The sequence below is a fragment of the Equus przewalskii genome, chromosome 30 (genome assembly GCF_037783145.1).
Source record: "Equus przewalskii isolate Varuska chromosome 30, EquPr2, whole genome shotgun sequence".
Taxonomy (NCBI): Eukaryota; Metazoa; Chordata; class Mammalia; order Perissodactyla; family Equidae; genus Equus; species Equus przewalskii.
Genome location: NC_091860.1, coordinates 13255927 through 13277989, shown reverse-complemented (window position 1 = coordinate 13277989; position 22063 = coordinate 13255927). Strand labels below are relative to the sequence as shown.

At 37.2% G+C, this 22063-nt stretch overlaps 1 protein-coding gene across 29 annotated transcripts in view; it reads left to right on the top strand.

Annotated features, from left to right (window-relative positions):
* The window catches only part of MLLT10 (MLLT10 histone lysine methyltransferase DOT1L cofactor), a 256466-nt gene that overhangs the window by 213856 nt on the left and 20547 nt on the right, over nt 1-22063 (top strand). For all 29 annotated transcript variants that reach the window (XR_011535070.1, XR_011535068.1, XR_011535069.1 and 26 more), the window contains one exon: nt 15142-15320. Coding sequence is in view for 25 of the 29 variants with exons in the window: in XM_070601382.1 (XP_070457483.1) it covers nt 15142-15320 (179 nt within the window). In the remaining 4 variants the exon portion in view is untranslated. The remainder of the gene's footprint in view (nt 1-15141; nt 15321-22063) is intronic.

Genomic DNA, 22063 nt, shown 5'->3' with positions numbered 1-22063 from the left:
ACAATCTGAAGTCAATTGTAATAGTCATAAACAGGTTCATCAGTTTTTTGTGTACCAGCCTGAATTTTGTTCGAGTAAACAGGTTTTGGGGAAGCCCTCGGAATTGCCTGATTACGTCATCTAGTGATTGTCAAAGCCCGATCATAACACCGTGTCAACGGGTTGATCTCCTGCTTGTAATTCTAGTGACCTTTTGGAATTTTCCCAGTGAGCAGTTTTCATCCAATGCTGGACCTGGCCATCACTGACAAGCATTTGAACTAGCTGATATAAGTCAGAGAAACCATGTAGATAATTTCGAATGACTAATTAAATTCCTCAGCAAATCTCTGGGAATCTGCAGTTTGGGAAAATTTTTGACTATGGCTCTCAGTTCAGCTTTAGTCCAGAGAGTATAAGAAGTTAAGGGTTTAGCCTCTGGGTCTTCAGAAGGCTTAATTTTAAAGGGACAGGTTCTGATAGGTTCAGAGCAAGAGGGAGTGGGGAGAGATTCAGGGAGAAGGGGAAGTTTGCCGAGAGTGTTCGTATGGGGGAACTGAGAGGACAGAGGAGATGTAGACAGTAGAGAAGAGAAGGAGGGAGATAGCAGGGAGCCTGAGACAGACCAAGGAAGAGGAGCAAGATGGTGATGGAGGGAGAGGATCATGAGGCTTCAGAAGCCATTTTATCTTTAATCATTTGTTTGCCTCAGTTAATCTTAAAATTTTATTTTGCGAAGAGGCAGTTTTAGACTCCTGATAATGTTTGGAAGCCTTAAAATACCAATCAAAATAGGTGTTCCATTCAGTTTGTAAAATTACAGAGGTATGGTTGTCCAATAGGTTTTAAGAAAAGTAAGTTTGGGGAGTTCAAAAGTTCCTCATAATGGCCATTGACACTCTAAATTAGTTTTGGTTAAATCGGTCCGTTTAGTTAGAAATGCGCATGAGGAATAACCTTGGTTTTCAAACATAAAATTGGCCAGGGCCCCTGTGGGAGGGGCACCTTCAAAATATTTAGATAACTGAGCTCCCATTTCTTAGAGGTTTTTTTTCTAGAGCAGAAGAATAATTTTGAAGCAGCTTAAACAGCTTGTAACTCAAATAGCTTCAACAGCTCAGATAGCCTGCAGGCTTGATACTAGCCTGTCCCAGTAGAACAGTCCAATTTTATTAAGATGGACCGAGGGTCAAATCAACACAGTTTCAAGGAAGAATACAGTTCAAAGAATAGTCTGGTTCCCAAGGGAATCAAACTGAAGGTTGATCAACACAGTTCTTAAGGGACAGTCTGCTCCCAAGGGAGTCAGGCTGAAGGCTGGACTGGCATGGTTCAATGAACAGTCTGAAAGTCGGACTGAAGGCTCACCAGTTTCAGTAGAAACAGTCCGGTTCTGAAAGGAATTGGACCAACGGCTGGCGCAGTTCAAAGGAACAGCCTGAATCAGAGAGTCAGGCCAAAGTGTCACTGGGTACTCTGAGACAAACAAGACCATAACCAGCAAAAGTACGAAGCCGTAAAGTAGATACAAAGCCTGGAGAGCCTCAAATACAAAGAGGGTGGAAGTTCGGGTCCAGGAGAAAGACTCACCCTCTAACCCCAGGGTCGCAAGAGAAGCAGTGAGCTCAGTGGACTCTCTTGTGGGTACCATACTTGTTCGCTCACCAGCCCCGGAGTCACTGGGGTCATCTCTGTATACCCATATGGGCCACCAAAATGTTGGCCTTAAACAAATAGTTATTTCTCCATTGAAGATGGGTTTACTTGGAATCAGCAAAGAATCGCCATTGGGGATCTGCAACCATGGCGAGCCAGGTGCAAATCCCCCAGCAGCAAGAGACGAGAAACACTTTTATAGAGGAGAAGAGGATGTTGGGAAGGCTATTGTGAACAGAGTCCCTGGGAGGAATTGAGAGTTCAGTGTGTGGTGGCTTTTCATTGGCTAAATTGTGACAGTCTCTCATTGGCTGAGCTTCTTCCCCGTCAAGAAGTCTTCTTCCTGTTGGGCTCTGCCCTCTACATAGGGCATGAGAGCTCCCCCTTGTGGCCTCCTGACTCTAATTTAAGGAGGTTTCTGTTTATTAATTTAACAAAGCTTACCTAGCAACTTGGAAATATATCCGTGATGTATTTTCCCAGACACCAAACCCAGGACAACAAGTTTTATATATATTATGCATAAGGTAATATATACATGGCAAAGAACTGTCGGTTTCTTGTTATTTGCTTCTTGTTTTTATGGTGCTCAGATTCTAGTTGGAAGACTCAGAAATATAAATGAATAATTACAGAGTAAAATGTTAGACAGAATTATTCTAGTAGTTATGTTAAAATTATATGTTTGAGAGTAGAGTTTTTTTTGTATTCATTTTCTAAAATTGAATCTGGTCCTTTTATGTTATTTAAATTATAGAAACCTTTTAATGAAGAATGACAAATTGTTTTAATAGCTGCCACAGCTAATAAGATTATGTTCTTCATTTTAATTGGCAATTTTTTTTCTTACTGAGCCTTCCTTTTAACTTCCTTAAGGTAAAGAAATAGGGAAAAAAACACTGTATAGAGCACTTCCTGATGTTTCTCATCTAGGCTTATGATTGATACTAATTTAGATGTGTCTCATCTTTTCTTAGTTGGAGTACTCTCCCTCATTACCCTGACCACCTATATTTTTATACTTCATGTGAGCTAAGTGTTTCTAGAGAAAAAAATCACGCCATGTACAAATTCATATCATCATAGATTCATGAGACCAGCCTCGACTGACATTTAAACTGCTTGGCAATGTTACTACATGTCTCTAGGAAACTCTCTTACTCTTTGCCATGATTGTTTAATTTTTAACTCTTCTTTCCCTTTCCCCATCCCCAGTATATTAGATGTCTTTGTCTCTTACTCCCGGAAAAAACTTCATCTTCTCATCCCCTAATTCTGCAGCCTGCTTGATTTGTGTCCATCCTCTTTTTCTTCTCTCCAGTTCTACGTGCAAAGGCTAATCCTTACTTATGCTCTGGATCTCATCCTTTTCTGCTCTCTCAGAGACGTTGTCATTGTAGTTTCCTCTTCCTCTCTTTGCCATCTACATCTAAACATGCTCTAGTATCTCTCCTTTTGTAAAAAGCCAAAAAGACCCAAACTCTCTTTTAATCTCGTGTTCCTATTTCTGTGCCTACCCCTCAAATTGTTCTACTCATTTAAGATGTTTTCTTTGTCTTTGGCATTATGTCTAGATGTGACTTTTTTTCTTGGGACTTTGTGTGTACTTCTTTATTGAGAGAATTCATGACTTTCATTGATTCTGGACACAGTCATAGCCATTATGTTTTAAAAGATCAGTTTTTCCTACTCTTTCTATTCTGCAGGAATTTTTGTTAGACATATTTGTATTTTGATTCTGTCCTTCACCTCTCTTTTATAATTTCCATTTATTAATCTCTATGCTGTAGCTGGGTAATTTGTTACAGTCTTTTTTGTTCATCATTTCTTTATCTCTATATTTATTGTTTGACTTGACTACTGAGTAAAGAATTAAAAAGATTTCTTTCCTTCTTCTTCCCAAAGCCCCCCAGTACATAGTTGTATATTTTAGTTGTGGGTCCTTCCAGTTGTGGCGTGTGGGGTGCCACCTCAGCGTGGCCTGATGAGCAGTGCTAGGTCTGCGCCCAGGATCCGAACCGGCGAAACCCTGGGCCGCCAAAGCGGAGTGCACGAACTTAACCACTCGGCCACGGGGTTGGCCCTGAGTAAAGAATTTTAGTGAACATGTTTTCCAATTTCAGGGATTCTTTGTGGTCCTTGTTAAAACGGACCTGATCTGGTTTTGTTCTTTTCCTTTTGTAGCTCTCTTCTCAAAATATTTTTATTTTGAAACATTCTCAAACTTAGAGAAAAGTTGCAAGTATAGTATAGAAAACTTTATTTTCCTAAAGCCTTTGAGGCTAAGTTGGAGACGTAGTGCCCCATCAGCCCCGAATACTTAAGTATTTCTTACAAACAAGGACATTCTCCTACATAATCACATACAACTATCAAGAACGGGAAATTAACACTGCCACCTTACTACCTTCTAGTCTTCAGAAGCCATTCAAGTTTTGATGATTGTCTTAAAATTCTTGAAGATTATAGGCTAGTTATTTTAGATTTGTTTCTTTTTTTCATTATTAGATCCAGATTATGTTTTTTGGAGCAGGTTATCCTAGAAGTGATCTTTCCATTGCATCTCATCAGGTGGCACATAATCAGGCTTTTCCAATGGAAAAGTTTTCTTTTCCCCTTTGTAATTAGTAAGTATGTTATAGAATGAACTTTGAGATTATGTAAATATCCCATTCTTCATCAAACTTTCATTTTATATCAGTGTGGACTTGTGGATTCGTATGGGTTATAATCCGTTTATTGTGATGCTCAAATTGTTCACAATTTAGCCAGTGGGAGCCCTTTTAAACTGGCTCCTTGTCCTTTTGATATGTCACCTTTATTCTCTGAACGCTTCTTTACTTTCTGGCACTGCAAGTTTGTTAGTTTTCTGTTGCTGCCGTAACAAATTACCACAAAATTAGTAGCTTAAAACTACAGAAATTTATTAGTGCACAGTCAGAAGTCTGGATTGGGTTAGCTGATTTCTCCGCTTAGAGTCTCAAGGGCTGAAATGAAGGCACTGGCCACCGGGGCTCTCGTTGTCAGGAGACTGGGAGCAGTCCACTTCCAAGCTCGTTCAGGTTGTTGGCAAAATCTAGTTCTTTTCTTAGAGTTGTAGGACTGGGGTCACCATTTCCTTTCTGGCTGTCAGCTGAGAGCCTTCCTTAGCTCCTAGAGTCTTCTCTCCCATCCTTGCACTTGTGTCCCTACATCTTAGAGCCAGCAAAGGTGAGTTGAATCCTTTTTACACTTAGAGTCTCTCTGACTTCCCCAGCTGTCGCATCTCTCTTGCTTTCTCTTCTGCTACATCTCCCACTGACTCCTCTGCCCTTCCTCTTCTGTTTTTAAGGGCTCGTGTGATTACAATGGGCCCACCCTCACAATCTAGGATAGCCCCCCTATTTTAAGGTTAGCTGATCAGTACCTTAATTGGATCTGCCAGGTCTTTTCACAGCAGTACCTAGATTAGTGTTTGATTGAATAACAAGGGGATAGGAAACTTGCGGGGGAGGGAGGCTGGGTTGGGGGGGCAGCACACATCTTTACAGTTCTGCCTACCACAGGAGGATGTCCCAAGTTTCTCTTTTTTATATATAATGTTGTTCCTTTCTCACATTTTTAATTCTCCTTTTAGGTTCTTAATCATTTAAAATATTTATCTCATGATCTTTATTTACTCTTTCTCTTTTGTAAGGTCTTTGGAGGACAGTCAAATCCTAATGTTTGTGTCTGCTAGCTTGTGATCAAGGGGATTGTTTCCTTCCATGTTTTCTAATTTTGGATTATGGACTCATTTTATAGCCTGGGTTGAGGATATATCCCTTCAGAGAGGTTTTGTGTTTGCCTCTGCTGTGTACTCAAGTGACGGTACCACCTGACCCCTTCTTTTGTAGTTTAATGTTTGGGATTTACCAGACCAGTCACATAGTATAAATTCAAACCCAAAACCTATTTGAAGGCAAGGCTGTGGTTATAAATTCTCAGGGCAGACTTTTCGTCCCCCTATCCAGAGCTCACGTCAAATTGAACAAGCTTCTTTATTTTCTCCCTACGCTGTGATTTTTGTGTTTGTGGGGTTTTTTTTCCCCTAAAAGTGTAGTCCTTGGAAAGTCTTAGTTAGACAGTCACGTGCTGCTTAATGAGAGGGATACGTTCTGAGAAATGCATTGTTAGGTGATTTTGTTGTTGTGCAAATGTCATACAGTGCACTTAGGCAAATCTAGACGATATAGCCTACTACACACCTAGGCTCTATGGTACTAATCTTATGGGACCACTGTCATATATGCGGTCCATCATTGACCAAAATGTCATTCTGAGGCACATGACTATTTAAATAGATCTTATTAATTTTAACTTTCCATCCTTTGGAGGCCCAAGGGTCTCATCTCTTTTCCTTGTGGGCATTACAGACAAAGGTCCTAGGTTACTAAAACATGTTGGCTCCTCTAGGGTGACCTGTTAAAGCTTTTTCCTCTTCATTTTTGACTCCTAAGGATTTCCCTTACCTTCTTGTGGGCTCAGCTATTCATTTTTAGGTCATTTTAATTAGGGAGGTTTTTAGGTTGTCTAGTCTGCCTCATTGCCGGAAACAGAGATTTTTCCGCTGATTGATTTTGTTCAAACCATTTCATACTGGCTTCTGCAACTACTACTCCACTCAGATCAGGAATAGCTTTCAATACCACCAAGTCCGGTGGATATTTCTCACTCTTCGTCTTAGGTGGCCTCTTAGCATATTTGTTCTGTTGAGGACCTTTCTTTTCTTGTCTTTTTCAGTTTCTCTTTCTCTTCTTTCCCCTTCTCCTTTCCTTCCCTTCTCTTCTCTAACGTTATACTTAACTTGGTTGTCTTACTGTTTTGACTGTTTCTTTTTAGTTTTCTAATGGCTTCTTCTCCTTTATCCTAATTTAGCGTTGAAATTTCTTGGGGCTCAGTTCTGAGCCTCTGCGTTTCTGCCTCCATAATTCTCACCAAATTTAAGCTTAAAATCTCTTGTCTAAAGCATTGTAATAACTACTAAAGTTCTCTCTCTGATTCCACTCTTCCATTGTTTTTCAGGGTATTGTTCACATTCTTTTCTCCAAAATGACCTTTTAAAACAATAATTTCGATCATGCCACTCTCTTGGTTAAAATGCCTTAATAGCTTTTCATAAGGATGAAATTGAAAAGTCCTTTATGGCCTGCAAGGTTCTACATGAGCTGGTCCTTGGGCTGGCTTGATCTTTGAGCATCTTATTTCTTTACTTATTATACCACACTGGTTGTATCACTTAGGGTCCATTGTGCACAAGCCACAGAAGTGGATTCTGTCAAATTTAAGCAAAAAAAAGAATTAGTTGGAGATATATGTTTATTTTAGAGAATTAAAGGAGAAACTCTATCCCAGACTTCTGGGAGAAGAGAAATAAGGGTAGTTTCAAGGGCTAGGTAAATAAGAATTAACAGACTCCTAATATTAATACCATTAGACTAACTTAGGTCTGACCATTGTCTGCCCTTGTGAGTATGCATTCAAGATTTAAATTCCTAGGAGAGTTTGTTTGTCGCAGCTTGAGTCGCATGTTCATCTTTGGGCCAAGACTGTGTGAAATTGGGGAGAGGTACTTCCCTGATCCAAAATAGGTGCTATTTGGAAAAGGGAAAGAATTTTAGGCAGGTAAATAGAACAGAAATGGTATCTAAGGACTTCCTTTTACTTTATGTGTCACTTCTTCACAGAGGCCTACCCTATACTGCTAATCTTAAGTTACCCCTTATATTCTGTCATAGTGCATTCTACTTTTTCATCATAGCAGTAATATTTGTGTGATTATTTAATGTCTGATTCCTTCTCTTTAGTATCTGTTTTCTTTTTTGTAGTATCTTTGGCGTCTAGCATTGTGTCTGGGCATATAAGGCACATAAGTATTTGTAGAATATTGTAAAATGAAGTCAACTATGCAATATTCAGTTGATTTCATCAAAATGACATTAACAACATTTTAAAAGATTTTATAATGACATAGGAAAATATGTAAAGTGTAAAAGGATTAAAAATACTATATCCACTATGTAGGCAGCTGTAAAAGCAAAATAAAACCATAAACTATGCATCAAAAAGTCTAAAAACATATAAAAATATTGACAATGTTTGCAGATAATTTTTTTCTATTTTTCCATTTAACATTTTTAATAATGAGTATGTGTTGTTTTATAGGTAAAGTCAAAAGAAGCAATACATAATGAACAAAACTGTTCGTCTCTGTGTAAAAATAGAGCAGCCTAAGAAATAGTTAATGCTTGCCTGAAGAGATTTAGGATCACGTATATTCCATCAAGATGGCCAAGAGTCTCAGGAAAGACAGCTTTTACTTTCTTCAAAATTTTATGTTACCCTCTCTGAGTAATGAATATGTTAATCATATAGAGACTTATTTCACAATTTAGAAAGGGAGAGCCAAGATAAAGAATATCTTTAAAGTGTTCAGTCATTAGTTGCCAAAGGGAAGGGACATTAAGGCAACATCAACAACGGAAGCTCTCTATTACTGTATATATTATCCTATTTACTTCTTTTAACATTAATAGATATTGTTCCTTTTTTTTTTTGAGGAAGATTAGCCCTGAGTTAACTGCTGGCAATCCTCCTCTGTTTGCTGGGGAAGACTGGCCCTGAGCTAACATCTGTGCCCATCTTCCTCTAATTTATATTAGGGACTCCCGGCACAGCATGGCTTGCCACACGGTGCCGTGTCCGCACCCGGGATCTGAACCGGCGAACCCCGGGCCAGCGTAGCAGAACGTGTGCACTTAACCACTGCACCAGCGGCCCGGCCCCTGTTCCTTTTTATATTTAATAATATGGCTACTATTTATCAAATGCTTACTATGTGGTAGACAGTATACTAATAATATAGTATATGCTTCGCATGTATTAGCTAATCCTTGCACCAGTCCTGTGAAATCATTAGTGCCATCCTCACTTTATAGAAGAGAAATGTTAGGTTCAATGAGGTTAAGTTATTTGCATCAGGGAGCAGGATTTAGACTAACTATATTATACTCCTATATTATTATCTATATATTACATTATATGATCCTCCAGAAAAGAATATTCAGTCTCCTGGGGTGTTGATTAGGGTTAATTTATCAGGCTTAGTCATTTACTTGGTTAAATATTCCTCAAGACTATCCCATTCATTTACTCTGGTTCTTTTCTGCACAAGCAACTTGATGTGGTACTGGTTTGGCACCCAGGCAGTTTGAAACTGGGAAGCAGGAACTTTGGTTAGTGAACACTAATATTTCTGTCACTAGACAAGTACACTTCTGTCATATATTGATTTTATATAATTGCAAAGGGCACACTAATAAAGCTTAGGTCTGCACAATGTTTTCTTGGCTCCACCCACACTATACTCTTCTTCCTAGGATCGCCATCTGTCTGCGTGTTTCCAGATCCACTGGGCATTTTCAGTCTGTCTTAACTAGCCTTTTCAGCATCATTGATACCGTTGATGCGGCCCTCTCTTTCTTTAGTCTCTCTTTCTGGGGTTTAGTGACGTCACACTCATTATTTTCTTCTTACCCCACTGATCTCAGTTTTCTTTACAAATTCCTCTTCCACTAATCATCCTTGAAATGTTAGAGGTCTTTAGGACTTAGTTCTAGGCTGATTTTTTCCCTTTTACAAACAAAAATCCACTCTTCCTGTTCCAGTTTTCACCACCTCAGTAAATGGTACTCTAATAACTAGCCAAAAACCTGAGATTCATTCGTAATTCTTTTCTTTACTCCATCTACCAAATATAGCTCATCTTCAAGTTTAGGTGATTATAATTGCTAGATGGCACTTCAGATCCCTCTTTCTCCGTGTTCACTACCGCTACCACCTTAGTCCAGAGGGACTTAATCCTTCATCCAGGTTGTGGATTAGCCTCTTGAATGGTCTTTCTGTCTCCCTTCTTCCCTCCTCCAGTTCATTTGCTACATAGCAGTCAGAGGGATGATCTTTGAAAAAAACCAAGGCTTGCTCTTTGCCTTTGGTATCTTCCCCTTGATCTTCACATAAATTCTAGACACCGCTACGTGGCTTACAAGGTCCTGTGAGATCTGCTCCTTCCCCTCTCTCCAACCTTGTCTCCTGCCACTCTCTCCACTATGCTTCAGCCATATTACCTATTTTCTCTTTCTCCTGGTGTTTTGAACAGCTTTTCTACTTCACTCTTTGTCCGGTTAACACCTACCTACCTAACCTTTAGGCCTTGGCTTAAGTATCATTTCTTCAGACAGATCTTTTCTGCTTTCTAATTTTTCACTCTCATAGTACCCTTTTGTCTTCCGTCATACCACTTGTCACATTTATAGTCATGTGTTTAATGTTTGCCTCCATAATTAAATAGTAAAATCCTGGAGAACAGAGATCTTTCTGTCTTGTTCTCTACTTTATTTCCTGCTCCTAGCACAGTGCCTGTCTTGTAGTAGATGCACAATAAATATTTATTTGATACACGGATGGATGGATGGATGAATGAATGAAAGAAATTGAATCAGTATGTCACTGCCACCCTCTGTATCATTATTTCTACTCTCTATCTGTTTCTACTCTACTCTCTATCGTGAACAAATGAATTTCAGAACAGTTTCCTAGAGCTTATGCATTGCAGGATTCAGTTCTATTTAATTCGATGAATGTCACCTTGATTTGGACTAAAATACCATGTAACTTGTAAAAGATGGAAATAGAATGAAGTTAAATAGCAAGCAGATACAGAACAATCTAAGAGGAGTATTTGCTTTGGGAAAAAAGCTCTAGAAGTCTTAGTAAACTGTGCTATACCAGTCCTACCTGAGGTGTGAGGGAGTTGAGGGAGTCAGTGATCCTCATTTTCAAAAAGAGATTTAGAATTTTATGCTTTCCTGCCTTGATATGAAAGGAAATTCTGTTTTGTTCTATTCTGTAGCAGTAACCTGAATACCAGGCACAATTTCAAAGTGTGATCACTACATTGCACATTTGTCTGTGCAGTTTCCCATTTAGGTATGTGCTAATACAGTATAAAAACAAATTTAAGTGTAGAGATCGAAGGTCTTCAATCACCACAATTTTACTTCTCAGTATCATACTTCAATGATATATTATTGCATGTGGTAATGGTAATTGCAGTTTTCCAAGTGTAGTAGGGACATGAGAGAACCTGACAATTACAATGCTGTACTTTCTTGATTTTAAAACTAACTTTTTAACTAGAGCGTTAACTCTAAAATAGCTGTAAGCTATCATTTATGGAAACTTACTGTGTATTAGGCATTGCTAGAACCTTTACATAGATATTCTCAAATAAAAGCCTTTAAGGTAGCTATTATCTTGGTCTTAAACAAAAAAAAAACAATATGGAGGCTCAGAAAGATTAATTTTATTAAGATCACATAGTTGAGAGAGCCAGGAGTTTTATCTCAGTTCAGTCAAAAACTTGTGCAATTTTGATTTCAGCATGCTGCCTCCAGCTAACTTTTGTCTTTTAGTTTTAGGAGTTGGTGATTCCATGTTTAGTATGCTTTTCACCATTAAAAAAAACCAGATAATCAGCATTCTACCTCTTAAGGTACTTTTAAAAAGCTGAGTTTAAGTACTTCTCGTTGGAACTCCTCCACCCTAGTCTCTTCCTCTGAACTTAAATCATCCTTCCTGTTATGTGTCCTTCTTAGGGTACCGAGCATTTCTGTCCTGTATGATAGTAGCTTATGAATACCAGTTAGCTCTCATAGCACCTTGTGAATACCAATTAGCTCTGCTATGAGACTGTAAGTTCTTTGAAAGCAGAATTCCTTTCTGTTCTTTGCTGTCTTCAATAGCTTTTATAATAAGAATCTCAATAAAAACTTGTTGAATGAACTATGGAGTAAACTTTTTTTGAAAAAAATACCTTTCTCAGCTATGCGCCCATCCTTTGGAATATAATTATAGGTTTATAAATACTCACTTCATTTACTTACTATCTCTTTTCTGTCCTTCACAGGCAAACTTCTTAAAAAGAATTATGCCGAGATTTATTGTTACATTTAGTGACTCCTTTTTCTGGCCTTACCTTAACTGACTGGTAGCATCATTTGACCTTTTCTGTTGAAATTCTCTAAGGAGTTGCTAAGACTCTCTCTCTCTCTCTCTCTGTTTTCTTATTTTGTTCTTTGTGGTCTGTCTTTCTTTGTCTACCCTTTAAATGGTAATATTCCCTGGGGTTCTGTCTTTGTCTTCTTCTCTTGATCATGCTGAGAACTTTCCCTGGCTGATCTCACTTTTCCATTCCTTGGCTTTGACCAGCTTCGTACAGGAGATGTACAGGAGATGTAAATCAGATACTTAGAGGGGCCAGGTAGGCAACGGGAGTGAGTGCAGTGGAGGAGAAGACTAAGGAGTGACGGAACCCTGCTGGTGGATTGAAGAGTCTGTGCTTTCAAGAAGTAAAGCTTCTGTTAAAGAACCCAAAGCTCCGGCAGGTTGTTGCTGTTTCAGGATATACGGTTTCCAGTGCTGACAGACCTGCAGTTTTTCGGAAGGAATTAGAAATCGAGACTTTAACATGGAATTTCCGTGTTTCTAAATATGAACTGGTTAAATTTTTCAAACACAGTGCAGGCCAACCAAAAGCCTTTTTGAGTTTTCATGTTTGTTTATTCTAACTTTACTATGCTTCTGACTCCTCGATTTCTATCTCCAGACCTTGTTTTTCTGCTGAGCTTCAGGCTCACCCCGTTCTGTTCTAGAATATATAGGAGTTTTATGTTTGACAGGCATCTCAAAGATCATAATGATCAACCTGAAACTCAGACGTTGTTAGGAGGTGGTTTCAGTTATAGAATCAGACAGCTGTGAGTTTGCCCCCTTGTTCCACCACCTGCTAGGTCACTAAGCAAGTTACTTTATTTCTTTAAACTTCTGTCTGCCCAAATGTAAAATGGGAGTAATATTTACCTCTTTGGGCTGTTATTATGGTAGCATGGTGACCTACACACGGTAACCAAAAACTGGATGCTCTCAGTTGGTGTTCCTGCTTCCCTGAGTGAATGACATCACCACTCACACACCCACTTGCTGATGCTTAAGAGTCATTCTTGACTCCTCCCCCTTTTTTATTCTTCAAGTCTGATTAGTTATCAGTCCTATGAACTTTGTCTTTGTAATGTCTGTTTACTGTTGTTACCTTAGTGTAATCCCTGTTTTTGCTCATCAGTATTACTGTAGCAGCATAACAGCTTTTCCAGCCTCTATTTAAATCGCCTCCCTAGTCTCGTCTCAGCCTTGTGCCAGTGATTTATGTTTTGCTTAAACACCAATCTGATCACACCAAACTTTTGTGTACAGTCCTTTAGTGGCTTCCTATTATCTCTAAATTTTTTTTTTAAGGTTTTATTTTTCCTTTTTCTCCCCAAAGCCCCCCGGTACATAGTTGTGTATTTTTAGTTGTGAGTCCTTCTAGTTGTGGCATGTTAAATTTTTAATTTTTAATATTTTAACATTTTTGTTCTTCTTGATCTGATTCCTGCTTATTTTTTAGCCTTATTTCTTGCTTCAGCTATACAGATAGTACTTAGAAGGTTTTAGAATTTGCCCTGCTCCCTGTTGTGTTTCTTCCTCAAACCACCCTTCGCCTCTGTTCTACAGCTCCTTCAGAAATAAGCTTTAAAAGCACCCATCTCTTCCAGTAAGTTTTTTGACTCCCACCCTCTCTCACCCCGGTCTGTGTTAGATGCCCCTTTTTATGCACTCATAGCCTCCTGAGGATGTCTCTATCTTAGTACTCTTCACAGTCTTTTGTAATTGTCTCTTTTTTCCACTAAGCTTCTTGAAGGCGCAGACCACATATCTTGAATGGCTTTGTATCTCCAGGGCTTAGAATAATGTCTGGCAAACAGTGAGCTCTCAGATGTTTGCAGAATGGATGCATTTGTTGAGTGAATAAATTACCTTTTTTCTGGATAAATTGTAAATATAAAAAGGAGCCTCACTTATAGTTGTAAGGCCTTTAAAATATCCCAATTCTTTTATTTCCCTTGTTTGAAGATTATAAATGCTTTTATTTATTATGAATCAATAATATTTATGTTTAGAACAAAGTAAATTGTACTATTGATATAAATAACTAATTATTGTTGCCTTCAAGGGCTATAGTTTCTCAAAAAATATTTTTTGACTGCAGCCCACTTAGGTTCATTTTTTCCTGCTTTCCTCTTGTTACAGTGTCAAATTCTTAGGATCTCATTCTCTTTCACCCTCCCTAGAGCCTTGGTTATAGCAAAATTTCTCAGCTTCCATGCTCTTGACACTATAGGCCAGATAATTCTTAGTTGCAAGGAGCTGTGCTGTGTATTTTAAGATATTTAGCAGCATCCTTGCCTCTACCTACTAGATACCAGTAGCGCCTCCTGCCTCTACCTACTAGATACCAGTAGCGCCTCCTGGTTTTGACAACCAAAAAATGTCTCCAGAAATTGTCAAAAGTCTTCCTTGGAGCAAAGTCTCCCCTAGGTGAGAACCCTGTGGGTTTACTGATATCCCATCTCTTATCTTATCCTCAAAGAGCCTCTCCTTCTCTCTGGGCTCTTTGTTATCGGCAGGGGCATGATCTCCCACCTTTAAAAAAAACAAAACATCTTTTATCAGAAACTCCTTATTTCCTCTTAACTTTTGCTTATTTTCTCTTTCCTTCTTCTTTCCCATCCACTTGTCAAGAATGAATTACTTCCACTCTCTCATTTCCCACTTTCTGGCTTTTACCACCATAGTGCTGCTGAAAATGCTTTCAAGTTTCCCGTCCTCTTTTCCTGTGTTCCTTGGCATGAATGTTAGCACCCCCTCGCAGTCCGTGTCCTCTTCATCTCTGAGACCTTCCCCGACTCCTGCACCCCACTCAGTCATGAAGTCTTCTTTATTCCGCCTCCTGAACATCTGTAGAATCCACCTGTAGTCTTCATTCTCACAGGTGTGTCCCACCAGTGTCATCAGCCTCTTGATGAGTCTCCGAATCTCTAAGTCTGGTTTTGTTCTATTTTGTTGTCTACGTTGTAGCCTGGGTGACCTTTCTAAAACAAAGTCCCTTCCCATTTCAGACCTTCTCAGTTAGTTCTGGGGCCCTAGTATCTGCATTTTGAAAGGCTTACTTAGGTACTTTTTATGTAACTCTTAATTGCTTCATTCTTCTATTTAAGAAACATTTCATTGCTCTTAGAAATTCCTAGAACCCTTATTATTATTTTTACAAAGCACTTCCGGACGTGATCCCTGCCTATTAGCAAAGCCATTTTTGATACATAAAAAATGGTTTAGGTTCTTTTAGACAAATGTTTTATAAAAAGTCAGTATTTATTAATTTAGTTACTGGCACTTTCTTTTTTTTTTTTTTACCACCACCAATAAAGTTTATCATTGGGGGAGGGATCAGGAGGAAACATGGGTATTCTAACTTATTGATTAATGTTGTATGTCTGTGACATTTGACTGCTAAGTTATAAAATATTTAAATAAGATTTTTTTTTCTTTCAGGTATTTATAACAGCAATGATGTAGCAGTATCATTTCCAAATGTAGTATCTGGCTCAGGATCTAGTACTCCTGTCTCCAGTTCTCATTTACCTCAGCAGTCTTCTGGGCATTTGCAACAAGTGGGAGCTCTCTCCCCGTCAGCCACATCATCTGCAGCCCCCGCTGTTGCTACAACTCAGGTAAATTATCACAGTGCTGTGAGTGACCTGTAGATGGGTTTGTCATTTTCGAAAGTGAGTTTGACTGGAGGAGAGAGAAATGAAATAGGGCTTCCTGTAGGAATTTATAAAATAGCTCAATTTGTATTGACCTGTGAGGGAAATTCTAGACACCTTTACATGATATTCATGAGAGAGGACAAAGAAATATGTTGGCACCGACTGGGTCTTTTCAGTTTCTGAGTTTTAATTTTGTCCTAATGATGTAAAATAGTAATTTGGGGAGAGCTTTTATTCTTTCTTTTAAAAAGTAGTACTTAAAAAGTATGAAACCAGTTTGGATTTTTTTTGGTTTTAAAAATTCCTTTTATAATTTTAAAAATCACACAAATAACTTGAATATTTGCTGTCTAAATTTTTAAAAACCAGTGTAGGAGAATATAGGATAAAGAGTGAATCATCCCTTTAAGTACTATATGTTTTTCCTCCTAGTAGGAGAGAAGGAATGTTCATAAATATTGTAAGTAATGGTGACTATGTTGGTGGTTTTGCATTTATTTATTCCTTTTCTTCACTTTAGATCTGTAACTTGATAGGTGACCTAGTCGACAGGAATGCTTTAAATTAAAAGTCAAATCGGAAAAGTCATAATCTTGGATTATATAAATAGGACAGTAAATGGGCAAAGCTTTACACACACACACACACACACACACACCCCCCTCCCTACGCCATCTGCCCACCCATACATTTTCCTAAAGGTAATAATTTAAAATTACTAAAGTATATGTTTTTTATTTAAAATTCTTCATAATTTTACTTTCATTTTATCCAAAGCTCTATAGTAAGTCTTTTAATGTTTTGAGAAAATTATAATAGTGACAAATGTCTAATTGCAAACAACTAGTTAAATAGTTGTTTGCAAATTGCTATAAACTATACATTATGAACGTGTTCGTACTTTCCATTCTACGGGCTTTTGGAATATATATACACTTTTCCAGTATTTTCTGTAAGCTGTACATCAAAGCCCAGCGTTGTTCAAGTATGTGATGGCAGTGCAGACAATCGTGATGATAATTAGGTCAGGTATTAGAATAAACAGCAGACAGTTCAGCACAGAAAATCAATGGCATGATTAGTGTTATCATATTTGAAAACGAAGGTTAACTATTTGGTGAACCTCTCAACCTGAATAAGGGAAGTTTGACTAGTTTAGGAGAGTTTTTCTTTAGCTTATTTTACTGGCCTTGGTGAGGTAGCCATAATAATAGGGATTTGGGGTTATAGAAGGTGAAAGGATAAATGAGAGAATGGCTCTTATAAATAGTTTTATCCGTTTTAATTAAGTGTAACCATATGCTGTTGATAGCTTTATATCCTTGGACAAAGTCTCACATGAACATTTTCAATGTGCATTTTTCTTTTCTTTCTTTATAAAAGTCTGTTTTAATTACTCTCCGGTTAATTCCAGGCTGAATTAAGCAAAAAATCTCATTTCTTCTCATTCATTATGTTTGTGGTTTGGGGGTTGGCATTAGGGAGGTAGAGGGGGGAAGTGGTGGTGAAGAGAAATTTATAGCTAGAGGGAAAATTCCACTTAACATATGACTCAACTGAAGAACAAAGAAATCATAGTTGCAAGTAATCCAGGATTCAGTCCAATTAAAATCTTTACTGTTTATCCTCTTTCCATGTTTCAGTAAGATGGGTCTCTTATAAATATGATCATCCAGTTAGACTCAAATGCTGCATGCTGAGACAACTGCATCTATGTTTCTGTCTAGCAGTAAATGCTTTCTGCCTTCAAGCTGAAGCTTATTTAGCCTGGCTTATCTGGTGCTGCTGTAGCAACCATCAGTCTCCAGGCAACTGAGGCATGGTGACCTCTCAGTTGAACTGAGTGCAGAACTACTTCAATTTAGCTGCCTGAGACAATAGTATTGGTATTGAATGTGCAAAATGTGAATTTTCTAGGCAAAACGTGCAAGGACAAGGAAACAAAAATATTTAGAATAAATTGAATGTTCAGATAGGACTCTTAAAATTGTAATGCACTTGGTAATTGAATCTTTTTTTCAAAATGACAAAAGTTTATTTCTGTTTAACATTCACATAGACCCTGTTTGTTTTCAAATCATGCAATTCATTGTGTTTAGATAATCACATCCTAGCCTTTTATTTAGGGTTTCTTTATAAGCAGTTGATTTTAAAATGAAAAGAGCAATGGTATAAGTGGGTAAATTAAAATTATTAATATTTAAAATGTAATTATGGAAGTCTTGTTATAATTATTAAGAAAACCATCACACCAGCAAGCAAATGTTTTTAAAAATATAAATCAGAAAATGTTAAATTTGAATAATGTTTTGCCTCCCCATCTCCCCCCCCCCCAAAAATCTTAACGAAAGTAGTAATTTTTAGTGACTGGCTTGGTGCCAGCAGGACAAAAATCCAGAGGTCATTCTTGATCTTTCTGGCCTTGGTTTTAAGTAAGATAGACAGGCCTCTTGTTTGGCTTATTTGCTGTCTTAAGAATTGTTCCCTGGAAAGTGGTCAGGGAGGTAAGATCAGGAAGAGCTAATAGAAATTAAAAATGAGAATATGTTTGTGCCTTTAATGGGAGAAAAAGGAGACACTTGTAAAATTTTGGAGGGTGAGGGACACGGTCTGATACTTAGTAGCCCTAATTTGAAAAAATGTTTGATAACCTGTTTTATATTCTTCAGTGTTAAATCCTTTTGTTTTATTTGATATACTTGTTTTTAGAGTAATTGTTCATTCGCAGATATCAGCAATATAGTTACAGTTATAGTTCCTTAACATTATTGGAATATAGACCCCATGTGATTTTTCAGTGATGTGCTCTGCCCTCGTGTATCATGAGTAGAGCTATAAATTAGTTTCTGTAGGTGTGCCATTAATTTTTCATTTTGCCTTTCAAATTCTACTCTGTTTCCCGGTTCTACATTTATTGTGTTCTGTCTTTAGGAGAATTCTAGTGCTTTTGGTGGAAGGATGATTACTTTAATAGAAGAATTTAAGACTGAATGTAATGAAAAAGAATTGTATTCTAATAGATCTCACATTCTGGGTTTTGCCTTTGGATACAGTCTTCATATGGATGATCATGGTTCCTTGTTTACTCTGTTACTTCTTTAAAAAATGATACAGGTTTAAAAATAATTTAAGTGAAGGAACTTCCAAGGTTTATTTATGTGTTATTTAGTAAATGCAGATATTTAAATATTGTAAAGATACAATGTAGTAAATAATGTTTTGCAGATTTCCGTGAGACTTCTACTTCAATTCCTTTCAGTGTTTTGTTTCCCAGTATCCTGACTTTGGTGTGTGTGTATGTTGGGGAGTTGTCTTAGATGGAGTCCTTGATTTCCTTTCAGATGGTGTCTGATACACCAGACACTTTTATTCTGTGTGAGGAATTGGTTCAGTGTCCCAGGCAGCTTCACCTGACTTCAGAGGATCTCTGACTTGATTGGTCAGAATCAGAGTTTCATCTGTTTTAAATAATTTTATTATGACTTGTAATTTTAAGGAAGTTAACATTCTGAGCAAAATTAAGTTTTTGTAAGTCCTTTGTAACATCAGTCACTTAACTATTGGATGATGAAGAGGTTAAGTAACTGCGCAAGGTCACATGTCAAGTAGGTGGTGGAACTTAGTTTGAAGCAAGGCAGCCTGGCTCCCGAGCCTGCTCTCTGCTTTGCTAATCAGTACCATAAAAATGGGTCTCCCAATTACGTGCCTCTGTGTCAGGGGGTGTCTTTCTGAAAAACATTGTTAAGAGTTTTACTTTGTCCGTTTATGTGATACAATGCAAAATGGCAGAAGTGTGAGTCAGAAATACTGGGTTCCAGGAGCTTTGCTATGCCCTAGGGTGACTCTGAGCAGGTCTTTTAAATTTGTGGGCGTTGATTTCTTTCATACGTAAAATGAAATACTTTAAATACCCGTCCGCCCTGTGCTACAGGTGTGCTGTGAAGTTCAAATGAGAGTGAGTACTCTGCAGATGATAAAGTCCTTTGGAATTACTGGTTATTACACTGTTACAGTTGTTATAGGACAGTATTAATTTCAGCTGCTACAGGAACAGCCTGACTACCAGTGAGAAAAATTGTAGACGATCACTTTCTTTTCTAAAAACAGTATTAAGATTTTCTTTCAAAGTTCACAATTCCGTGTTAACATAGGTATATGAATTTTAGCCATTTTAGGTTCAGCTGTTGACCATGGTCTTTTCCAGTTCTTAAATTATTTCAGTAACTGCTGTAGTCATAAGGACTTAATTTTTTCCCCAAAAGATAGGTGATGTATTGATTAGATATTAACCAATTAGGAAACCTGCTTAGAATTGGTTGGTTATTCTCTACAGTCTTGGTGTCCAATCCTGAGTGCTCAGTGATGGTTTAACTACAGTTTAATCCCTCCCACTACTTTATAGAAACTCAATTGTGGGGCATTTCAGTATTAGCCTAAACAATGGTTTTGAATACGTTAAGCTCCTAACAATTAGGGAGCAGTTTGGGGCATTGAATAATGTGGAATGATGCAATTGAACCTGACAGCTTTAACAGTCAGCCTACTCATGGGACCTGAAAGTTGTTCACACTTGGTTTCATCTCTCATCACACGCTGAGTATTAAAGCCTTACTGGTGGTAGCTGACACAGAAATGGGGTCTGTTATCAGAACATGTTTCATAGTGCAAAGTTTGAGTGCAGTTAGAGAATATATGAAACTTTCCATTGTTCTCCAGTTTTTCCTGGAAACTTTTCTAGTCAAGCAAATTGTGTTTGCAAATTGAAAAAATATATAAATCATCATTAAAATATTTGAATCCTTACATTATATTTGCAGTATTACTGTGTTATTTTAGAGTACATAGATTAAGATGCTATTGTATAATGAGACATACCATCTAATTTTTTTAGGGAAACATGTTTTAATCTTTGAAATATAACCATGTTGATATCAGAATATAATTGGTAAATTATATTCTCCATGAAGTTAATGGAAAAGGTGGAAACCATAATAGCTTATGAAAATAATTTTTAAAATAACTAGCTAAACTTTGAGTGGTTATCATGTGCCAAGCGTTCTTCTAAGCCCTTTACATATATTAACTCAATTCACTCTTAGACTATTTTTTTGAGGTAGATACTATTATTACCTCCATTTTTACAGATGGAAATTGAAGACAGAAAGGTTTAGTACCTTGCCCAAGGTGAGACAGCTTGGTTTATGACAGATATAGTGATGATAAAAAGTTTTTTCTTCTAAGAGTATATGTGAAATAGGAATTTTTTAAAAAACGATATTCAATTTAGTGAGTCTGATGAGATTTTGGAAGAATGTATTTTTAAATTACGTGTCAGGGTTGGAAAGCTTAAAGAAGCAGCTTCTCTGTTTTACAGCTTGTTTGAATCATTTGACTTTAATGTTTATTGACAGGTTAATTGTGCATTTAAAAAATGCTTGCTATAACCTCTTCCTGTATGATTGCAGTGTGAAGTTTCATACCCATTTTAAGAGGATGTATTGCTATGATACTTTGCAGAGGTGAAATTTTTATACTATTCTTTCAAACTTAATTTTTTTCTTTATTCTTTATTATTCTGCCTTCATCAACATTAGGGAGAAAAAAAAAAACTACAAAAACAATACCCACTTTTAAGTCTGATATTCAGATAATTGAATAGACTTAGCCTGACTTTTTTTCCCTCTACAGCTAACTCCTTTAGAATGAGCTAAGTGCCTAGGAATTTGGTAGAATTATTTTACTCCATGACCAGGGCTCCTTTAAAACTTATCTGTGGTCGCAAGCAGACATTTGAAATGTGAGGGGTGAACTATTAACAACAGGAGAAATTTCAAGCTGAAATATAATTTTAATCTTATTAATATTTTAATATGATGTGTCAGTCTACTTAGGAAACACTAAATTTCTTTGATTTGTTTTGAGTTTGAATATTGCCTTGGTAGAGACTTTCATATCTTTCTAGATGTTTAACGTAATAAGTTATTCTTAATTTGTTAAGGATATTGTTTGACTCAGGCTCCTAAACATATTTTGTTTCAAAGTGCCTTAGATTTATCTCAATAATTATTCAGTTTATTCTTACTCTACTTGTCTGTGGGTCCATCTTGTAAAATAATTATACTTCTCTTAATAAGACTTTTACTAGAGTGTTAGAATAAGTATAATATAACATCTTGAGTGGAAGTGGTTCCTTTCAATTATTAATATTGGGCAGAGAACAAGAAAACCTCTCTAAGATATCATATATTGGAAGTTAAAGCAGAAGTTTATTATGGCAATATGAACTTATAATTTTATAAAATATTTTTGTCTTGATCTAATCTAACATCTATTTTCACATTTTGAATAGATGACTTGATTTCGATGGGACACTATAAAGCCAAGTAACCAGTTTGTTTTGTAATCATAGTCTTTTTTGTTTTAACTTCTCATTTTGAAATAATTTTAGATGTATAGAAAAGTTCCACAAACAGTACAGAGTTCACGTATATCGTGGATACCCTTCACTCAGTCTCCCCAGTGTTAACAGCTCATATTCTTGTAGTGCCAGTAGACCCAAGGAGGATATCTGTCCACAGTAGTCATTCTCTTTACCTGGGCAAGATAAAATTGAAATGTCAGAAGGTAGGTACTTCTCTCCTAAAAGAATTGCCAGTCTTTATACCAGCTATTCGGAAACCGACTACTTTAGTAGTTTGCTTCCA